This window comes from Mauremys mutica, chromosome 14, assembly GCF_020497125.1.
Source record: "Mauremys mutica isolate MM-2020 ecotype Southern chromosome 14, ASM2049712v1, whole genome shotgun sequence".
NCBI classification, from domain to species: Eukaryota; Metazoa; Chordata; order Testudines; family Geoemydidae; genus Mauremys; species Mauremys mutica.
Window position 1 is genome coordinate 39948742 of NC_059085.1, and position 22881 is coordinate 39971622.

Here is a 22881-nt window from a genome sequence, read left to right on the forward strand (position 1 = left end):
TCTTCTCCCTTAAGTTTTGTTAATTTGTATTTAAAAAAACAAAACAAAAACCCAGAATAGTCCAAGCCCACGCACAGATGAGCTAGTGTCCTCTCCTTATCCCAACTTTATAATAAACTTCCCCTGCCCTCCAAAAATGACAGTATAAATATGGAATTGACCATGGGTCAAAATGAAAACAGAGGTCAGAAGCTAGACAGTGAAAATCCTCAGCCAAGTTTCCTTTAAAAAAGGGGATGGGGGAGGAGTTACATTGAAATCTGTCAAGCTACTGTGTTCTGCATACTGAAATTCTATCTGTGGGACAAAGATAGCTTCCAGGAAAGCAGCTGTGGGCTGTCATCTGCTTGTACTGAAAGCAGATCAGATCTTTATGTAGCCATACTGATTTCTGGCTGTGCAACAGAAACACTTTAGATATATTTTCTTGAGACTGTTTCTGTTAAACCCTTGCAACAAGAATTCCAAATGCTTTGTACTAATGAAAGATAAATCACTACTTTCTAGTAGGACTTCCAGGGCCAATGGCTTAGATAAAAAGCACTTAGTACACAGCAGCATGATACTTCGCTATTTCAGTAAAATAAGTGAGGATGAGGTCATGTACTGGGGCTTTTTAAACTGCATTTTTTATTTTGGTGTTATTCTCTGATAAAATGAGACCCTCTAAATTAAAAATAACTGGCAACACGGGTGTATCATTCCCTATTACTGAACCTGTAATGCTGTATCATCAACCCATGACAATACAGTAATACTTAGAAAGACTTTGCCCCTTAGCAAACTGTACTAATAATTACAGCCTACACAACTGGAAGCATTTAAAATCAATACAAGAAACTTTCAAGTAAACCAGACATTTATTAGCATTTATATTTAAATGGAATTTGTTCCAGTACAGAAGCAGTGAGGTCACATGTAGGTAATGGAATCATTTAAAATTCAAGTGGACAGCAGGTCCAGTGATCCCAGGAGTGATTTTACTTCTTCCATTCATTCTTGTCATAGTCCCATTTGGCCGAGAAGCCCTCGATTGGGTTAACTCTCATATCCAGCATTCTCTTGGTCTGCATAGCCACCCATTCCTCAGAGAAGGTGTGAGGAACAGGACCATAAACTGCAATTCAAAATTCAGTTGGGATTTTATTGTGACACAACGATGTTCAAAGCCATCTATTTGATCTCATGAAAAATGCACTTTTATCAATTCAAAGCTCATAATGCACATTAAAATACCCATCCACTGAATAAGTCCCATAAAATCTATTTCGTTTCCTGCATGAATTCTAAATGTCCATTTACAGATTTGTTGATTGGCAAGGATGCTGTAAGAAGGGGCAGTCTTCTCCTGTACCTCACCTCGTTAGCAGGGAGATGCAAGAGGAGTCCTGCCAACTCACTGTTGCAGGTGGTTCACAGTTAGCCACTCTTAACTGCTCTCTGTGATGGAGGTTCTCTTTGGAAGAAAGGATCTGAGCTGGGCAGTTCTGAGGGTTAGAGGAACCCTAGGAGCAGCCAATCATGTTGAGAAGGATTGGGCTGGAGTCTGTTATGCAGTTTTTAGTTTTCTTGTAAATAAAGCCAGACTCTCAGAAGGGGGTGAGTTTTGATTCTATAGTGTGGAGACTGTGTTTTGAAGGAGGAAGGGAAAGCTGTGTGATCACTGGTGTACACGAATATGGTTTCCCCAAGCACATCTGATTAAGATTCTGGGATGGTTAAGCTATTTATCTGCTTAAAGCCAATAGGAAAGAACCTAGAAACCAGTACGGCTTAAGGTTTCAGCATTTCCTAAATCACAGTGTCTATCAACATCATGCAAGACTTGGAGTTCGAAGCACAGTTTATGGTAGGAAAACTTTTTTTTTTAAAAACTGAAAATAGATATGAGCTGCTTTGTAAGATTAAAGAACATGGTGTTCACTTACCATACAGTCTCTGCCAAATGACAATAAAGGCAGTTAAGCCAAAGAAGAAGAGCGCACCACCAATAACAGTCTTCCACTCATTTGATCCCCTATTCATTTCAGCAAAGGTCTCACAGAATTTGATACGATACACTGAAAAGGAGAAAGCATCAATCTTTTTTACTGCATTATTTGTAAGCTACACAAAAGACTTCTCCCCTGAGTTTTAACAACTAGCACATGGCTCCTGAGGCTGAACATACATCTTACAGAAACTACAGTACATTTGTTTGAGTCTAAGAAATATTCCAAAAACCTACTAATCACTTATTTTCTCCACAAGTTTATAGATAGTGGAACCTAACTGTGCCATATCTATTTTAATCCCCCTTTTCAAACAGTTTATTGAATGGTATGAAACACTCTACTTGGCAAAGAAGTGGCTGAAATCTTTGTGCATGCAGACTGCGAGGTGGGGAATATAGAGAGAGAGGATACTAATTTGTAGAGCAGTTCTAAATTGCACAGAAGTTGTAACAGCTTTTTAGTTCTATACCATCTTCCACACAAAGATCTCATTGCACTCTACAAACATTAAGCTTCATCACACCTCTGAGTTAAGACACTATGTTTAGCCTCACTTGTAGATGGGGACGTCAAGGCACTAGAGTGATTGTGTGACCTTGCCCAAGGTCACAGAGTGAGTGACAGAATCAGGAATAAAATCCAAATCTCCTGACTCCCTGCATGGTTCTTTTGTTTTAATAGGAATTGTCTCGTGGCTAATCTGGGGGCTGAATTGCATTTGAAGTTTTTTAAAAGGCTATTTCTACTCTGCTAAAAAGAGTCTTAGTTTCGTCTGTGTTTAAGGTATCTTGAAAAATATAATTTAAAGCGCTTATTGCATATGTAGAGAAGCTTCAGAAAGACAAACATATTACATCTTACAATGCTGAAGTGACATAAGACTCATGCCCCTAGAAAAGAGGATATGACAGTACACATTGTACATAGATCCCAAGCTGTTGGGAAGACCTCACAAGATACCTCAACACAACAGACTGATATAAAGATACAGTTTCACCTGCACCTCTAGATGTGTGTCTACGTCTGAGCTTTAGCCAATAATGTTAAGGTTTAATATTTGACTAATCACAGACTAAAAGTATGCAAATATTTCAATTCTGTGCTGTATACTTTGCAATTAATATCAGCTGCTGTTAGCAACAAGCGAAAACAAACGATATTTCCAGCCATTTCCCCATCATAGAATAAAGAATCATACAATGTAATTCAGCTTTTTAAATTACATAAGCAAGGGAGTTGAGAGGTGTTAATGTTCTCCACTACCCAGTGTGAAACCTGGGTTTCACCAGCTTCCTTCTCCTTTAACCAGCAACTTAAGGCTGTGGGAGTTAAGAAGTGCCTTTGACTGCTCAACAGTGACCCCCTCCAACTGAAGGATTCAGACACACAGATGGTAGCTGCAAAATGAGTGTAAAGTAGAAGGGGGGAGGGGAGGAAGCAGAAGCTTCTAAAGCTCTAACGAGAGCAAGAGGATTCTCAGAAAGCCGGAGTAAGCAGTAGGGCAACATGCACAGCTTGATGTCCTTGACTATAGCATACAGCCTAAGCTCTTTATAGCTTAAGTTGGGAATCACAAATGAGCAGTTATTTCGGAGCTCTTAAGATCAGCTATCAGTTGGCTGAAGTAATTGGGACACCCCAAGGAGAGAACTTGCAGGGTGATTCTGAAGTAACCCCAAGACACTGCATCTACACCACTATTTGCTAACAGAGTTACCTTTACACAACTCTACCATGGGGCCTTTATCAATGAGTTTAAGCATCAATGTGTGCTCCAGGGGGTTTAAAAAAGGCAAGGCTTTGAGGCAATTAGGACTCAAATTGCTACTGCAGATGACTGATACTGCAATCAGATTGGGGGGCTTCTGCATACAGAAGAGTTCTAATGACTTCAAAGATGCTCCAAACTGACCCAAGAGTCTCTACCCACACAGATCCATGTGCAGGATCAGGGCTTAAGACTAGAGAGTTGGAGGTTTCCTTCTTTGTTCATCTGTTTCCTGAGAGATGGCCATCAATACTGTATGCACAACAGACCAGATTACATCATCCTCAGCAGTAGGGTTGTATTTTATTTTTCAATGCCCTGAGTACCTACATCCAACCTTCTCATCAATGGAGAGGGCACTCCATGATGCCTTTTCCTTTTCTTTCAGGGCTTTCTGCTCAGCAGAGAGATTCCTTACGTATTCCAGTTGAGGCAGGGGAATGTCACGACGATCAATGTAACTTGGAAGACTGAAGTCTTCCACTTTCGCAACGCCTGCTTAAGAGATAAGAGAGAGTCAAACGTACGTATGTGCAGAAGCCAAAAGTACTAGGAGAGCATACCTGAATTTCTAAGGTTAAAAAAAAAGTAAGAAGTTTTAAAGGGGGGAAATGCTTCTGTCTGATTTTTGAAACTACTATTGTTATAAGAAACACCTAAGATTACTATAATTTAACAATTAAAAGAGTAATTCTTTATCCAATTTGTGTACTCTGTTTGTATCACAGCATCAAAGGGGAGATTTATTTTTTTAAATACCCATTAGTAAACATTTTCAGACTACAAAAATTGGCAAAGGGTCTCAGAGAAACTTGTAATACCTGAAACTATTTTTTCCCTCCCAAAATTTACTCTATTTAAAGTTGACAGTCACCCTTTAAATATTTAGAAAGCCCTCAAGTTATATTTTCCTACACAATTTCATGCAATTACCCTGTCTAGGTTCTATTAATCCAATATCCCTCTAGGGCTATTGTAGTTCTGTGATGCCATCTACTGGTGATGGCACAGATTATCAACTAAACTATCTTGCGACTGGACAAGTAAAGCCTGGTCTACGTTAGCAAAATTAGGTCACTTTAAATCTGTAAGGGGTGTAAAAAATCCACATTCCTGAGTGGCGCTGCTAAGCCGATTTAAATCCCTGTGTAGACTGCGCTGGTTTGACAGAATTCAGGTGCAGCTGTGCTGAGGTAGTTTTTTTTATGGCTTGTCTACTCTGGCACTTTACAGCGCTGCAACTTTCTCACTCAGGGGTGTGAAAAAAGACCCCCAGCGCAGCACGTTTCAGCGCTGTAAAGTGCCAGTGTAGACAATGCACCAGTGCTGGGAGCCTAGCTATGCCCCTCATAGCCTCCCCCAGCACTTTGCCACAACTACACAAGCCACGTTAAAGAACTGCTGCGACAGCACTTTAAGGACTTGTCTACACTGGCACCGTTAGTGTAGATAAACTCTAAATCAGTGTGTGTCACCACTCCTTGATTCGGTTTTTGCTGCCTTGTTTTCACAGTCACTGCTTGATATTTGCATAATATCCCCATCCTCTCCAAACACACTTAAGTTTGAAATGCCCAGCCTGTGCTGGGTCAATAAACAATATCCTTAAAGTACCAAATTACAAAAAGATTCCCAAATAACGGTGTGCTGCCAACAAACCACATTTGGCTCTCATAGAAATCGCTGTCATAGCAGAGCTAGGTCTATGTTCAGAACAATCACAGATCGCAGTGTACTTTTATCTCAAGTTTTCAGAGAAATTTAATATTGTTCAGCGTATAAGAACATTGATAGAGGATAAATTGCATTTTTAATGGCCATTGTTACAAAAATTCTTTAAATGCAATTTTGTGATCCTCTTGTGAAGTATTTTCAAACACTTTATTTAAAAAACAAACAAACCAGCTTTTTCTGTTCAGAGGACTTTCCAGTCTTTGCTATTAGTACCGGTGATTAGCTTGGGCTTTACAAACGCTTGTTTTTACAAAATTTAAAGCTGCTCATAATGAGCGATTTAAGAAGAGGCACATAAAATGTTAAGTTACTTCTGTGGTCATATTTAAAACAAGTTACCTACCATGTCCTCTCAAGCCGATGGAGGTGGAAATGGCACGCTTGCCAATGAGGTTAAATGCCCTAGAAGCCAACATTCTAAGGGGAGAAAAGATAATGACCAGTTAAAAGATGTCAAATTCATAGGTACAATTGGAAGAATGCTGTCCTCCATCTACTAGAATATAACAATGCAACTGAAGACCTATGTGTTTTTTTCCAGGCTTCTTCTCCTAAGGAATCACATAGTTGCCAAAACCCCCTCAACTCTTTCATGACCATTCAACAAACCAGGGCTCATGGGCAGACGGGGTGATAAGAAGGAAAGAGATTTCAGATGCAATCTTGAAAGGGGAAGTTACAAATAATTAAGAATATTATTTCAATAGTTGCGAAATATACCCTAGCCCTTTGTGCATGGAGTCATTTCAAGACCTACTAGCAACAGAAAACCAGATTTTGATTGACAATGGAACAAGCATCAAAAAAGGCATAATACCAGAGGTCATTGTGAAGATGAGTATTTAATATATTTTGCCCGTGTTACTAAAACCACTTGAAAGAATTTTTAAAATTCTTTCAGCTTTAGTAATTTATTTTTCTCCCTACTTTTCATTCCTCAGCTTAACTAATGAAACTAGATCAGTTAGTTTCAACCTTGTTTACAGAGGTTTCTCACTTTGCACTACCATGATGCTGCTGTTTTAGGGGTTTCAATTCTGTAGGCAAATAACATTTTGAGGAGAATGTGATGAAAACATCTTGACAAATCAATAAGATACATTTAGAAAAATCCTAGACACCTTATTCAGTGCTTCCCAATGAATCCCAAATACTGTATAGTTAAATGCATTGGTTCAGGCCAGATTTCTCAACCTCTTCATGCTGTAAGTCCTTATTAAATGTTTTCATGACCCCCTTATATTTACTATAAAAGAGTAAACAAAATATTATAATATGCCTATATAATTTGTGTATGTTACAAGAAGCTGACAGAATATGTGACCTTGAGAGGTAAGGGTGTATGGGGAAGTGAAAGGGCTAGCTTGCCTTTGAATTATTGTTATAACATTTTCAATGCTGTCCAACACCACTCCCCCCACCTTTTTGCGACGGGGGGGGAGAGGGGGACAAACCACTGACTGAAAAACACTGATCTAGGACTACAGTAAACATGGATTCTAGTCTGACTGTGACTCAGACTGGGACTTTAGTAAGTTACAATCTCTGTGTTTGTACCCTACCCAACAGAAGCATCCCAAACAAAAATTCATTCATGTTTCCAAAATGCCGGGATACTACACTAACGGGAGCACGGAGAAGGCAATAAATTAGGACGACCTCTCCTGTCTAGCAGGAAGCTCTCTGGAGCAGGGACTGTGTGTATGTTGTGTCCTGTCCACCACAGATCGGCATTCAACTATTAAATCCTCTCTTCCTGGTAGGCACCCCCCCCCCCCCCGATTAGGGCTGAGTTCCCAGCTCGATCTCCCGGGCCCGGCCTCCCACAGAGCTGGCCCCGAGCAGATCCCGCCAGCGCACGGGGAGCCCGACTGTTACCTGCCCGCGGGGGCGGGCGGGGGCGCCCTCGAGGGAAGCAGGAAGCGGAGGCCGCAGGGGCCTGTGAAGCGGGACAAGGCATGGGGGGAGGGTCATGGGGCACTTGGGGCGAAAAGGGGCCCACACCCCCCACACGGCCCTATAACAACCCCGGGCCCCAGCGTGTCCCCCCGGCCTGACAGCGCCCCCCCCTGCTCCCCCTGCCACCCGGGACACCCCTCCCCCCACCGAGCTCCCCTCCCCCACACAGGGATGGCTCCGGGCGGACCCTCCCCCTTCCACGGAGGCGGAGTCTGACCCGGCCCAAGGCCTCGCTCACCCGCCGCTGCCAACGACCTGGCGACCGTCCTCTACTCAGCTGCCGTGCCGGACACGAGAGAGAGGCGAGGCGGAAACGCTCTGGCGCACGGCCCGCTGGGATAGTGGAGGAGCGCGCTGCGGTTGGAGGGAAATAGAGAGCGCCGCGCCGCGGTGCAGAGTGGGACGTCGGCGGACTCCCGCCCCTTCACTTTCTGTGGGGGCGCTTTGCGACAGCGCTGGGCGGCTGGGGAGCGCTTTGCGGCAGCGAGAGCGAGCGCGTCGCGTGCGGAGGGCTGAGGCGGGAGCTGGCATCTCAGGGGCCGCCCGGAGGAGCCTCACGCGGCCCGGCGGGAAGCCCCAGCGTCCCCTCCCCTCCGCCGCCTATGGTGCCCCGCACCGCGCCGTGAGGTGAGGTGAGGCGAGGCGAGGCGGGCGGAGCTGGGGGCCGGCCCCCGCGGCGGAGCAGGGCGCCCCAGGATGAAGCTGACCACCCAGGCCTACTGCAAGATGCTGCTGCACGGAGCCAAGTACCCGCACTGCGCCGTCAACGGGCTGCTGGTGGCCGAGAAGCAGCCGCCCCCGCCCCGCAAGGACCAGCCGCCCCCCGGGCAGCCGCAGCCCCACACCCTGTTCGTGGACTGCATCCCCCTCTTCCACGGCACCCTGGCCCTGGCCCCCATGCTGGAGGTGGCGCTGACGCTGGTAAGGAGCGAGAATAGCACTGGGCCCATCGTCAGCGCCCTCACGGCTCCCCTAGAGCGCTAGACAGGTGGGGGAACTGAGGCACCAGCTTCAGCGATTTCCCTCTCCCCCTCCCCCCCAGGTCGCGTGTCAGATCAGTGGAAGGGCTAGGGATAGAGCCCGGACGTGGAAAGACTCCCTCAGACAAAGCTGAAAGGGGGAAGACTCGCATGTGCGCCCACACAGGTCTACAAACACACACACAACTTTATTGCCAAGACCCACGGAATGCCCCAAAAACAAAAAGGATCCTGAGAGGCGTGTAATGGCCGAGAGATGCAAACTCTACCTCGCAGAAGGGCTTGTGGACTGAGCCGTGGAAAAGCAGGGGGTCATGCAGACAGATGCTCTACACTCTCTGCACTACAGTTTTTCACTGGTGAAAACTGCCCCAGCTGAAAAGTACAGATCCTGTTTTGCTAGTGTAAACTTAGTGCTTGTCTGTAAGCGGAAGTTGACAGTTATAGCAGTATAATTATACCAGCATAATTCCCCAAGTGCACACACTTATTCCACCTTACCCCTGCCAAAGTGATGTAAACTAAACTGAAAAAGGCGCTCATATACTGGAATAAGAATGCCCACACATCAGGTTATACAAATATAACTAGTTTGGTTTAAATTCACAACTTTGCTTTTACAGGTATAACTTTCCCATGTAGACAAGGTCTGCCTCCTAGACTAGGGGAAAAAAAACCCTAGGTTTTTTTAAAACGATGTTAGCTAACATGACTTGAAACACCAGTTAGCATCTAATGTAACACCTTTTAAATCGTGTTACTAGTCATGTTGTAAACAGGCGTTAAACTTTGTTTACATGCTACAAATGATATTTTAAGTCAAGGTAGGTAAATCTTAGGGAGACACGGTGGGTGAGGTAATATCTTTTATTGGACCAAGTTCTGTTGGTGAGAGACAAGTTTTCAAGTTTACACAGCGTGCTCTTCTTCAGGTCTGGGAACTGTACTCAGAGGGTATGTCTACACAGCAAACAAAAACCTGCGGTGCTCCAGCCCAAGCCTGGAAGTCTACACAGCAATGAAACAACCCCACAGCCTGAGTCAGCTGGCATGGGCTAGCTGCAGGTTTTTCTTTATTGTGTAAATATACCCAAAGTGTCGCAACTAAATAGAAGGTGAAATAAATAAATACTACGTAAGTAGTTAACACACATTGCAAGGGACCATTCAAGGTGAAGTGGCCAGTGCTATGGGGAGGGGGTTAATGAGTTATAGATTGTTTTAATAAACCATAAAACCAATGTCTCTATTCGGTCCATGGTTCTTAGTGTCTAGACAAGTTATGAATTTAAGTCCCCAGGCTCGTCTTTTGAAGATGTTGTGTAGATTTCCTTTGAGTATGAGGAATGAGAGGTCAGATACAGAGTGATAGGTTTTTTTTGAAACGGTGATGTGGTGTTTTTGTCTTTTGTCATCTTTCTGTGTGTGTTCATTTGAGAATGTAGTGATTGTCTCATTTCACCCACATAGTTATTTTTGGAGCATTTAGTGCACTAGATGAGGTACACCACATGTTGTGATAGGCATGTGTGGGACCCATGGATCTTGAAAGATGTATTGTGGGTGGGTGTTGATCATTGTACCAGTGGAGATATGTCTGCAGGTTTTGCATCTGTTGTTCTGGCAGGGTCTGGTGCCGCTTTGAGTTGTTGTGTCCTGGTCTGTGGGGAGATTGCTTCTGATGATGACACATAGCTCATAGGAATTGCCAGACTGGATCAGACCCAAGGTCCATCTAGTCCTGTCTGACAGTGCCAGTACCAGATGCTACAGAGGAAGGAATAAGAACCTCACAGTAGGCATATTTGGGATAATCTTCTATCCCATATTATGTATTATCCTGGTCTCTAACAGAAATTGGCTTAAACCCCGAAGCACAAGTTTTAATATCCCTTCCAAAATCTATTCTTGTGAATTATAACTTTGGCTATTGATATCCATATAAATATCCAATCCCTTTTTGAGGCCTTTTAAATTCTTGACTTCAATGACTTCCAGTTTAATCATGTTACGTTAAAAAAGCATTTCTTTCTAAAAATGAACCAGTTTTTCCTAGTCAAGACAGGGTCACAAAAACTAAAGAAATACATGTTTACATAAAGCCGGATGTGGTTAGAGCACAGGACTTGGACAGGAGATGAGGGTCCTCTTCCTACATCTGCCATGGATTTACTGTTACACCCTGGGTAACTCAGAACTTTTCTACATTAAGGAAACTTCCACTGGTATAACGCTATTGGTGTAGTTATGCCAAAGCAAACCCCTAATGTATATATGATGCACCGTTGCAAAGTAGGGATTATACCACAGCAGTGTACTGTGATTTAATCCAATAACATGCCAATGTAGTCACATTTGTGTGAATTTCTCTATGTAGACAGGGCCTGGTTTAACCCTTCTGTGACCTTCAGATGGTGAACTTTAAATTCATTCATGTTTTTAAAGGGTCCTGAGCTCCTTGGATGAAAGGTGTTATTGAAGTACAGTATATAATGTTATACTGTATTTTTTAAGATATGTGGCGGTCATAATGTCTTTAAATTAAGATCGGATGTCTTTTTAAAAGATAGGATTTAGCTCAACCACAAATTCTGGACTTGATACAGGAATTACTGGATGAAATTCTCTGGCCTGTGTTATGTAGGAGATCAGACTAGACCATAACAGTCCCTTTTATCCTTCAGATCTATGAATAATGTGGTTGCAAGCAAACTGAGCCCTGGTCTACACTGGGGGGGTGGGGGGAGGCTCCATCTAAGTTACACAACTTAAGCTACGTGAATAACGTAGCTGAAGTCAACGTACTTAGATTGACTTAACTGTAGCGTCTTCACCGTGGTGAGTCGACTGCTGCGGGTCCCCTGTCAACTCTGCCTGCGCCTCTTGCGGTGCTGGAGTGGAGAGCGCTCGGGGGTCGATCGCTGCCTGCTGGGTAGTGTTGACATACCCTGACACCCGCCATGACTAGCTTTAAGGAACTTTTGCTAAGGCATCATCAGTTTTAAAACAAACTGAAATTGTGACTTCCCAGATTGCCTGCTACTTTGATGTGAGTGTCTCACATTATATTGTTTGTGTTGCACTGGAATATACTGAGCTAATATTTTAGGACTGATGTATGCTTGTGGCTTTCATTATATTAAATGTGTACCTCTTGAAGTTATACTAGTCATCAAAAAATATAAATGAAGTATCAGTGTTGATAAGCAAAAGATGTGACAATGCTTAAGAAACAAAATAAGGCTCAGCTTTCAAACATGGGTGCCCAGACACGGATTTTAAGATACCTAAATACACAGATTTTGGCCCAGTCCTGCAAGCTGTGTAGAAGCTGACTGACTTCAGTGCGGTTCCATGTGGGTTAAGGATCCACTCACTCAGAGCTCTGTGATTGGGGCCTTAGATGCTTAGCTACAAGCAGCCAAATTTGAAAAACTGAGCCTGTAGTAAGAGATAATGATGTTTCTTAGTTTTTAAAATGACACAGTTGTAGAATGTCTAGTTACTGGAGGCTGAAACAGCAACATTTAGACAAGATGAAGGGCTGTAGCCTTTTGAGAAACACCAGTTCTGTCTAAATGAGCTGAACTAGGTGACAGTTTGTATATTTGTTCATTTCCAGTGATTAATTGGTTTAAAATATTGGTAAGTTCATACAGATTGCTATATAAGTATGTCAGGCTATGTCTATATGTACAGCTCTGCAGCAGCGCAGCTGTACTAATACAGGTGCTCCACTGCAGCACATCTGGTGAAGATTCTCTATGCTCTGGTGAAGCGCTCTCCCATTGGTTGCGAGTGACAGAAGCTATGTTTGCAGGAGAAGCTCTGCCCCCAGCTCTGCTTCTGGCCCAGCTCCGCTCCAGGCCCTAGTCACAGCTCTGATTCTGGCCTCTACATTACAAGTAAGGGGGGCGGGGTGCAAGGTAAAAAGTTTGGAGACCACTCCCTTAGAGTGTGTAAGTCTCTGAAGTGCAGTGGAGTGTTTCACAGTTTGGCCTGTATCAGAAGTATTGTTTTTCAGGAGTTAAGATTCTAAGCTGTTAGGAAGGGGGCCTTGTTTTCTTAGATCCTAATCCTACAATGTGTGGCATGCAGAGGGACTGCTGCAGCCCCATAGAACGCAGCTGACTTCAGTCGGGGCCCTTTGTGGGCATGTAGCTTCCAAGCTTTTTAAAAAAACAAAAACCAGAACACCTAGGAGTTTATGGATTAAAGCCCCAATCCTGCAAACATGCTGGGAGACTGCTGTGCCAAACATTTTGTTGTTTATATTTTTTATTTTGAGATGCTGGAAAAATTGGGACACAGTGCAATTACAGAATGATTCAACTATGTTAAAAAGGTACCCTGGTCATGGAAGTTTGTTTTTGTTTTTTGTTTTTTTTTAATCCAAAACTGGACCCTGATCCTTAATAGGTCCACATGTGAAGCTCATTACAAGATCTGGGTCTTAATCTGTATATTCTGTTTCTTATACAGTTGAAAAATTGAATTATTAGTACATTATGTAACTTAAGAAACCTTAAAATCCTTAATTTATTGCCTTTTCACTACTTATTTGTACTTGGTTATTGATTTTAAAAGTAAAAGACATGAAATCCCTGACTTTTCCACAATTAATCAATTTTTGCAAGCCCTAATTATAAAGTTCATGAAGATGGGTTGCAAATTACAATACTTGTCAATTTTTAAGAACTTCTCAAGAGCCCAAAGTCTCTTTCTCTATTTGTACAAAGGCTAAGTATTAATTTAACAGCTCATAGTAACTGCATTGTAGTGGCTTTTAAAATGGAAGCTGTTTTGCATGTAATGTAGCAATATGAATACCAGGAAAATCCTGAGTTAAGGAACCATCTTAAGTGAACAAGTCAATAAAATTCATGCAGTTAAAGTTGATGTCCTTTTCCAGAAACACCTAGATATCCAAAGGGTCTTGCAGCATTGGTTGAATTTAATGAGGGGATGTATTTTTTTTTTCCCCCAGGGCCTATTACTATAAACTCTTCCTTGGGTGAGTAATCATTACGCTGAAGGTGAATGGACTGCTTATGTGAATGAAGATCTTTAGGATCAGGCCCTTAATGAACAAAAACTCCCATTGATTTCTGAGTTATGCATGAGCATCAAATTGAGTTAATATTTTCTAAATCTAATTCTTAGTTCAGAGGGTATATTTTCAGTGCCAGCCTTGTCCATTTTAAAAAGTTCTAAAAATGAGTATTAAAGGAATACAAAAAAAATTCCTGTTGATATCAAATGACACTTGAAATGATGTCATAACTCAATTGCAAAGTACACATGGGGAAAGGAACATGTACCAAGTCACATGTGTCCTGTAGGCACAACAGCGTTAATGGAAATATTCATAGTCTTTACCAGGCTTTTTTAGCAAAAGGATTGGAAGGAATAAATTTGCACAATTCTTAAATTGCACATTTTGTTTTGAATTTTTAAAAAGCAAGTTACGAAAAGTTTCAGTTACTGCCTTTGACTCCCCCAGCCGGTTGTTGTTGTTTTACAGCCACACTTTCCTTTTTTTAAAAACTCTCTTTCCTGATGTAGTGTAGTTGAATAACAGTGACTCAGACCTTATCTATACTCGCAAAGCTTTCAAAATCCTCCATGGTTGCAGTACTGTGGGTGCAGCTCCACTTCTGTTAGCAATGGTAGAAGCTCTGGGGGAGATCCTCTGCTAGAGTAAGCTGACTTCAGTGGAGCTCTGACAGTTTACACAAGCTGAGGATCCGCCCCTTGGGTATACTGGCCACTGGCATTTTTACCTTTGTAAAGCACATTGACATCCACAGGTGAAAAACACTATATAAGAGCTAGGTTATTTTTATCACTTGTCTCATGTTGACCTGCTCTGATCAGGATTAGACAACAGGAATAGAAACATCAGTGGCCAGTTGATGCTGGGGTTATCGTTGGTGGTATTGCAACAAGGTGAAATTTAAGGAAAAGTGCTAGTGTAAACCTAGCGAAATTGCTGTTAAATTCAGAAAGCTAACAGTCTTTGTTTACAGAACAAGTTTTTTCACTGGGTGAAAGTTTACTTTAAAAAGGAAACTGTCAACTTAAAAGTTACACTTGTTTGAAATTGTTTTCAGTAGCATACACAGTAAAAATGTCAGACAAATGTAATTTTTAAATTGACAGTTTCCTTTTTAAAGTAAACCTGTGTCAGGGTTGCTGGCGTTAGTGCCAAGGTTTCAGCCCACTAGCAATTAAAACTGAAATCATAAACCCTTGAAATGGGGTTTATAATTGCTCCAGTTAAGGGCCAACTGCTGTTTCAATGCCAGAAGATGACATTTTAATAAAACACATAAATCCGTGTCATCCCCTGTGGATGAGGGATTATTCACATGGCTTTCTTCTGCTTAGACAGTTTAATACTGTCATTATTCTGCTAAATATGAAATTGTTTTGATTTACAGGATGCCAAAGTTCAGCATCAAATACATTTTGGAATCCATTTTAATCTATTTGGGTTTTTTAAAATGCATAGTAACTGGGGATAATGGACCAAATTCAGAGTTGATATCCATTGTTTTCCAGTTATTTTTTTCCTGCTTTACGCCAGGTCTGAATTTGTCCTTTTCATTCAAAAAACTGTATAAACTTTCATAGATTTTTTTTTTTGTTTTAAGTATTTGCATATGTGAAGTCTTATTCATAGAACAAGGAACCATTATGATTATCTAGTCCAGTAACTCTCAGTCTTTCCAGACTACTGTGCCCCTTTCAGGAGTCTGATTTGTCTTGCGTACGCCCAAGTTCCATGTCATTTAAAAACAACTTGCTTACAAAATCAGACATAAAAATACAAAAGTGTCACAGTACGCTATTGCTGAAAAATTGCTGGCTTTCTCATTTTTACCATATAATTATAAAATAAATCAATTGGAATATAAATATTGTGATTACATTTCAGTGTATAATATATAGAACAGTATAAACAAGTCATGTATGAAATTTTAATTTGTACTGACTTCACTAGTGCTTTTTATGTAGCCTGTTGTAAGACTAGGCAAATATTTAGATGATTGATGTACACCCTGGAAGACCTCTGTGTACCCCCAGGGATACATGTACTCCTGGTTGAGAATCACTGATCTAGTCTGACCTCGGTATAACACAGGCCATAGAATTTAACCTAGCAATTCCTGCATCAAACCCGTGTTTTGTAGCTGAGCTACAGCATGTTTTTAGAAAGACATTCTATCTTGATTTAAAGACTAAGTGATGGAAAATCCACCCAACATCCCTTGGTAAATTGTTCTAATGTTTAATTACCCTCACAGGTGAACAATTAAGAAAAAATAATCTTGTGTTAATGCAGATCCCCCTAGCAACTGGGGTGATTTGGAAGAATGAGACATAGTCAGATTTTTTTTGTCACATCTTTCAGTTCTTACATTTAAGGCATCAGTTGCTTTTTAAAGAAAACATTATACAATTTAAAAAGTAAACATTTTAACACTATGTGAACTTCTTCTATTTTGAGCAAAATGGATGCAACTGTCGTGAAATGGGATTATAGTCTCACATCCTGTACATTTCCCTACTTCCCATTGCCAACTAAACACTAACAGAAAATAGCCAGTAAGACCTAAAATTTTATGCCAGTGGTTACTCAAGCTCTTCAGAACAAATTCTGTTCTTTGAATTTCAGGCTGTACATCACAATTCAAATATCTTCTTTAATTTCATTAATGTTTTATATATCTTTTCCCTAATAGTTGTGTTTCTTCCTGTGTTGTGGTTAAGAATATTAGCATTTGGTTAACTTCCTTAGCAATTGGCTAAAATGTTATAAGGTTTCAATTGCCATTTTCTCCTCAGGAAAGATGTATACTTTTTGGTAGTTTTGTGTGATTTTTCTGGACTCACAATTGTTTTGATTACTCTTTCAGATTGATTCTTGGTGCAAAGAGAATAGTTACGTGATAGCTGGATATTATCAGGCTAACGAGCGTGTGAAAGATGCCAGGTGTGTCGATGCAATATCTCCTCCTGTTTACTCTCTCATGCTGCATTTGTACTATGCCAACAAAAATAATTGCACGTATAATCTGTGAATGTTGTTTAACTTTGACAACTGTCATGTGGTTTCACCTTGTTTCCTTAATACTGTTAGATATCTGTGAAATGTCTTTTGTGTAGTCTCAAACCTCCATTTTTCCAGAATTACTCCTATATCGTAGATGTTATAGAATTACTGGATGTTTCAGTGCTTGCTAATCAGTTTAACTGGCAGATATCAGGGAAATCCACTAGAATTCACAGATCTATTCATGAATCTCTAGATCTTTTAGGAACTCATTTTGAAGTGATTTAATCCCTATCTGATTATTTAATTGCCTTTATTTTTTTATGAAACTCTTTGCCAGTTAGCCATGGAGTTGTCTTGCAATGTAAGTAGAACACAGAAGTCATTTCTTACTCATCACTTCCCCAAGATTACTCTTTAATAACAAGTTGTAAAATTTTCAAAACCAGCAGTTATTTCAGAGTCTGAATTCTATTGAAAGTCAGTAGGACTTAATGCACTTTTGAAAATGGAATTTAGGCTTCTAATTCACTCATGCTGTTTTTGTAAATTTTACCCACGATGCACTCACTGTAAATTAACTATAGTATTTTAACTGCCACGTGTTAATCCTTTTTTAAAAGTAAAGTCCACTGTAAATATTTTACAACTAAGATACACTTAGGGCTTATCTAGACTAGGGAAATTTGCATCACTATAACTACACTGATATGTAGTCATAGTGGTGGAAGCGCCTAATGTTGTAGACACACTTGCCAGTGCCAGAGGAGACTTGAATTGCGTGATTTGTAACTTGTACATCAGTGCAATACATCTACACATTGGGGGTTTGTGCTGGTCTAGCTGTACTGATGCAAAAATGAAAACACTATAGACAGCAAATTTTATTTGCAGTCCTGTCAGAAACACTATGCTTTTTGAGATACAGTAGTGACACAATGGATTTGTTGTCCGCTTTGTGTGTCTGCTGTAGATTAATACCAAGTTACTTAGGCTCTTTAGTTCAGCAAATAGCATTTTGGGGAAAAGCTTCAAAATCAAACTCACTCAAATGCATCTGCAACTGCATACCTTATCTTAAAACTGAGTAATTCTATATTTTCCCTCTCATTAATTCAGCTCATTAAATAACCAATAAAAGTCATCCTAAGGGACAATATTTTAAGTTTTACACATGTATATTGAATATTTTTTCTTCCCATGTTTAAATCATTAAGCATATCCAGTATTAAGACTAATTAGAGGACATAAATGCTTTCATTTTAAATCAATATTAACATCTTGTTCTTAGTAAAACATTTAAATTTATTCAAGCCATTTTGTTGGAGCAACATTTCTTCTGGTCTTGAGGGATATCTCCAAACAAAAATTCTCATGTCTCTGAAGCTATCAGAGGAGTTGAGAGGGTTTACCATTTGATCAGTTATGATTTAGGTGCAAGCAAATTTTCTTTGGAATCTGCTAATTATAACATAACGGGACGGGGTGGGGGTTACTTCCACAATACTTTAATACTATATATGCTTCAGCATATGACTTGCTAGAGACGCTGTGAATTTTTGGAGATGTTGCTGTTGACTTTCACATTGCCACAAGACTAGCAGGAAATATAAAATAAGGCATTTAAGGAACTCTCAGCAGAGACTCTCTCTGTATATGTACAATGACTAGAACAGTGCCTCTAGACACCACCATAAAATTAATAGATAAGGGGTTAAATCCTTCTTGCGCAAATGTGCCTATGCCTTTTAGAGATTCTAAATTTAGTGAAGACTGAATCTGCTGAAAAATACAAACTTCATATATCAGTTTGTCTATATACACTCTTTCTCTTTATAGTCTGTGGAGGATTTTCTGGTGGTCTACAGAACTGCTTTTCTCAGGTGATGATGCATCTATCACTTTTTAAGTTGTGATGCATTCTTCTGATAATAGCACAGTCTGGGACATTTTAAGACTTCCAGAGGTATTTTGGACCAACTAAACTGAAACACACACCTATCTACACCCAGCACAGCTTTATTTTGGGTAAATTCAGCTGTGATCAGGTTTTTCCACCAGGGCTAAAGGAGTGGCAAACACAAGATGAAAGAACTGAATTCAAAAGTGACCTGAAGGGAGTAAAGTAGCAATTGCTGTAGGCAATGAGGGGAGATTTGGGACTGTTAAATGTAAATCTCTAAATGCAAGCAGAAGAAATAAATAGCAAATCTATAAAACAGTTAAATTCCTCCACGGCCTAAATAGCCACAATTATCCCATTAAAGTGAACTTTTCATCAGACTACTGTTTTAATACTATTTGTTCCTGCAGAGAAATTGTGCATTTGGAATATTGGGAATGAAGGGAAGCTAGTATGCAAGAGGATCTGTAGTAGAAGTTTCATACATAATGGAAGTTTAAGGATCACTGCTCTGGACTTTAATGGATTTACTTTACTCTAACTAATAAAGACTTCTAGAAACATAAGAGGAGCACATAACTTACATCTTCCAAGGGAATGTGTTTTACATGCACTTGGGTAATTTGGAGGAATATTATGCACTTATTCACTTTAAATTTATGAATTTGTTTGCCAAGATACCCTTGCACCACACAGTGACTGTACCTTTTACTACCTTGTTAAAGAAATATCAATACATTTGCTTACTAGTGGAACTGGGTATTGAATGAGTTTTAAATGTAGATTGGTGAGCAAATTTAGAAATATCCTTTTCCAAGTTCCTGGAAATGGAGCAAAAGATAACCATGATAGTCTGGATCTGGGGGGAAGGTTTGGAGGCTGCAAACTATTGGATCCACATCAAGTCTTGAGTAAGCATTTATTATAGAATCATGGAACTGTAGGTCTGGAAAGAACCTCGGGAAATCAAGTCCAGCCCTCTGTTGTGAGGCAGGACCAAGTAAACCTAGACCATTCCTGACAGGTGTTTGTCTAACCTATTCTTAAAAACCTCCAGTGATGGGGATTCCACAACCTCCCTTGGAAGCCTGTTCCACAGCTTACCTACCCTTATCATTAGAAAGTTTTTCCTAAGTAATGTAAATCTCCCTTCCTGCAGATTAAGCCCGTTGTTTCTTGTTGTACCTTAAGTGGAAATAAAAAACAGTGGATCCCTGTCTTCTTTGTAACAGCCCTTCATATATTTGAAGGGTTATCATATCAGGTCTACCTCAGTCTTTTTTCCCCCCTCAGGTCTAAACATGCCCAGTTTTTTTTAATCTTTCCACATAGGTCAGGTTTGCTAAAGCTTTTATCACTTTTGTTCCTCTCCTCTGGACATTCTCTAGTTTGTCCACTTCTTTCCTAAAGTGTGGCAACCAGAATTGGACATAGTACTCCAGTTGAGGCCTCACCAGCGCCGAATAGAGTGGGGCAATTACTTCCCTTGTCTTACATAGGACAGTCCAGCTAATGCACCCCAGAATATTAGTCTCTTTCACAACTGCATCCCATTGTTGACTCTTATTCAATTTGTGATCCACTATAACCCCAGATCCTTTTACCATCTAGACAGTTATTCCCCATTTTGTAGTTGTGCATTTGATTTTTCCTACCTAAGTGAAATACTCTGCACTTATCTTTATTAAATTTAATCTTGTTGAATTCAGACCAATTCTCCAATTTATCAGTTATTTTGAATTCTAATTCTGTCCTCCAAAGTGCCTGAAATCCCTCCAACCTTGGTGTCATCTGCAAACATTATAAGCATACGCTCTACTCCAGTATCGAAGTCATTAATGAAATATTAAATAGTACCATATCCAGGACTGACCCATGTGGGACTAGATGCACCCTACCAGTTTGACAGCAAACCATTGATAACTACTCTTTGAGTACAGTCTTTCAACCAGTTGTGCCACCCACCTTATAGTAAGTTCATTTAGACCGCATTTTCCTAGTTTGCTTATCAGAACGTTATATGTGACTATAGCAAAAGCTTTACTAAAATCAATAGATATCATGTCTACTGCTGGAACATAGCTAAGATATAGATCATACACTAAAGGGAGATGATTCAGTGTTTTCTTACCCTTCTGACTTAGATCAAGTGTAGTATCAGTTTAATATCTTGTTCCTGTTTGCTACAACACTGTTTTTCTCATGTCTCTTCTCAGCTCTTATTTCCTACTGGTTTCAGCTGAAATATATAGTACAATTAACTTGACCTTCTTCTGTAGTCCAAACCAGGTCGCTGAAAAGGTAGCCTCCAGGATTGCAGAGGGCTTTAGTGACCCAGCACTCATAATGGTATATAATTTCGTTTATCTCTCTTCTGATTATAATCACAATATTGGAATGAGCGTTTAAATCCCATTTCTTGGCTCTGTTAATAGAGTAATGTGATGACTAACTTGCTGAGCCCTCAGAGTGCCTGGGGGAGTCCCTTGCAGGGTATTCAAGCAGCCCCTTTTGGCCAGCAGAGCAGTTACTGTGCTCTAAAGAGAGCCTACTTCTGGCCCTCCTTGGTCATGGAGAGAGTTGCTGCATTCTGTGTACGTGGTGGGAGAGGAAAGAAGGCATATTCTTCCAAAACCTTTCATGACATAATGGCTTACCTTCTCAATGGGTCAAAAGCAGTGGTGGGCTACAGTGGAATGTTGGTGGTTTAAAAGAGACCACTTTAGACCATTTAAAAATTGGCACTTCAGAAGCAGCAGCAAGATGAAACACTGAATGGATTAATGGAGGTGAATGGAAGATGCTATGATGTTCAAAACCACACTGTCATTTTTATATCATCTCTTTAGTTGGGATCTTGAAGGAAAGAACATGATTTGTTTCTGTTGCATGTTAGGTGGATAACACTAAATTTACGATGGAGTGCAGAGAACCTGCCATTCATGTGTATGAGCATCATGAAAACAAATGGAGATGCAAAGACCCACATTTGTAAGTAATATGTTCATATCTGGGTTGTGATAAAAAAATGGTCCTTTGTGTATATAGCTGTAAAGAGCAAAATTGTCTTATTACACTTGAACAACATAATATAGAATGACCTTGTAAGTAGAAAACGGGCAGTAGTTGACCATGCTTTGAAAGCTTTCTGTTTTTCATAATGTTGAAACGTCTAGCTCAGGGGTAGGCAACCTATGACACACGTGCCGAAGGTGGCACGCGAGCTGATTTTCAGTGGCACTCTCACTGCCCTGGTCCTGGCCACCGGTCCGGGGCCTCTGCATTTTAATTTAATTTTAAATGAAGCTTCTTAAACATTTTTTAAAATCTTATTTACTTTACATACAACAATAGTTTAGTTATATATTATAGACTTATAGAAAGAGACCTTCTAAAAACGTTAAAATGTATTACCGGCACGCAAAACCTTAAATTAGAGTGAATAAATGAAGACTCGGCACACCACTTCTGAAAGGTTGCCGACCCCTGATCTAGCTTATAAAAACAAAACTCTGTCAGTATTCTGCCTCCTCAGCTGTAGCCACACTTCATAGTGCTATGGCTTATGTTTTAATTGAAAGAGCTGGTGGAGATCACTTTCCTTGAGAACGATTAATTCCTAGTTATTTTACATTCTAGTGATTATTGTGAAGACTGGTCTGAAGCCCAGAGGATCGCCACATCTCTCTTGGACAGCAAATCCTACGAAACCCTTGTGGATTTCGATAATCACCTAGATGACATCCGGAATGACTGGACAAACCCAGAGATCAACAAAGCTGTCCTACACCTATGTTAGGGAGGCTTCCACTGACTGATTTATGGGCATTTCCACTATGCTGAAGATACTTTAAAAAAATATTTTTGAATGTAAATAGAGTTATCTTCAGTACATTATGGGGAACGCCAACAGCAGATTTAAAAAGAACGGCATGTCACTTGGAAAAGGTAACGTGCCCAGAAGCAGTCAAATCTTTTTAATGAGAATCTTTAGAAGAAATACAAACTGTCAGTTATAGCCATCCTTGTGGATTCCTTCCCAATTGTAGTGATTGTTGCTATAACCTTTAAAACCAGAACTACTTCTGCTTGTCCAAATTATTCATATTAAAAAGTTTTGACTAACCTTTTATAATCTTTAGAGAGAGTAATTTTTAAAGATTTATGAAATATCTTTCAAAAATGAATCTTGTCCTTAGATGAGATGTTTTTAAACTCTAAGTCACAAATGTGTAAACAAAATCCAGTGGTTACTGGTCTTTTGACCTGGTTCTTAACTGGCATTATTATTGATGCAGTAGAATAATGCTAACTGCTAAAGATTATACTCTGTGCACATACTGCATTTGTTCTGCAGCAGTTCAGCATATCATAGCTACAAAATAACATATACTGAAAGCAATATTCCAAATGCTGCAGAGATTCCCAACCACGCTGGGACTACAACCACAGTTGTTACCTAAGAAATAGTTACAACCAAGGCC

General features: G+C 40.4%; 2 protein-coding genes across 3 annotated transcripts; one reads left to right on the forward strand and one right to left on the reverse strand.

The window, feature by feature from the left end:
• Positions 1–841: 841 nt before the first annotated feature.
• LOC123349095 lies at positions 842–7831 on the reverse strand. Of its 2 annotated transcripts, none has more exons than XM_044986837.1 (5): positions 7694–7831; positions 5840–5913; positions 4093–4257; positions 1929–2060; positions 842–1117 (listed from the first exon to the last, which is right to left on the reverse strand). In XM_044986837.1, exons 2-5 carry the CDS (start codon positions 5910–5912, stop codon positions 981–983), a joined length of 507 nt encoding a protein of 168 aa, XP_044842772.1. In that variant the 5' UTR covers position 5913; positions 7694–7831; the 3' UTR covers positions 842–980. The 2 variants fall into 2 exon arrangements, with proteins under 2 accessions (XP_044842772.1, XP_044842771.1); XM_044986836.1 differs by having other exon boundaries at positions 4093–4260.
• Positions 7832–7922: 91 nt separating this feature from the next.
• Positions 7923–22527, forward strand: EMC8 (ER membrane protein complex subunit 8). Its single transcript, XM_044986834.1, has 5 exons — positions 7923–8376; positions 16358–16434; positions 20677–20746; positions 21294–21388; positions 22037–22527. Exons 1-5 carry the CDS (start codon positions 8152–8154, stop codon positions 22194–22196), a joined length of 627 nt encoding a protein of 208 aa, XP_044842769.1. The 5' UTR covers positions 7923–8151; the 3' UTR covers positions 22197–22527.
• Positions 22528–22881: the final 354 nt, after the last annotated feature.

Coding starts and splice junctions, on each gene's coding strand:
- LOC123349095 (XM_044986836.1), bottom strand. CDS start 5,912: ATGTTGGCTTCTAGGGCATTTAACCTCATTGGCAAGCGTGCCATTTCC. Junction 2,061..4,092: donor CATTGATGAGAAGGTTGGAT/GTAGGTACTCAG, acceptor TCTCCTTTTCAG/TGTATCGTATCAAATTCTGT. Junction 1,118..1,928: donor CATTTGGCAGAGACTGTATG/GTAAGTGAACAC, acceptor TTTGAATTGCAG/TTTATGGTCCTGTTCCTCAC.
- EMC8 (XM_044986834.1), top strand. CDS start 8,152: ATGAAGCTGACCACCCAGGCCTACTGCAAGATGCTGCTGCACGGAGCC. Junction 8,377..16,357: donor TGGAGGTGGCGCTGACGCTG/GTAAGGAGCGAG, acceptor TTACTCTTTCAG/ATTGATTCTTGGTGCAAAGA. Junction 20,747..21,293: donor GTGACCCAGCACTCATAATG/GTATATAATTTC, acceptor GTTGCATGTTAG/GTGGATAACACTAAATTTAC.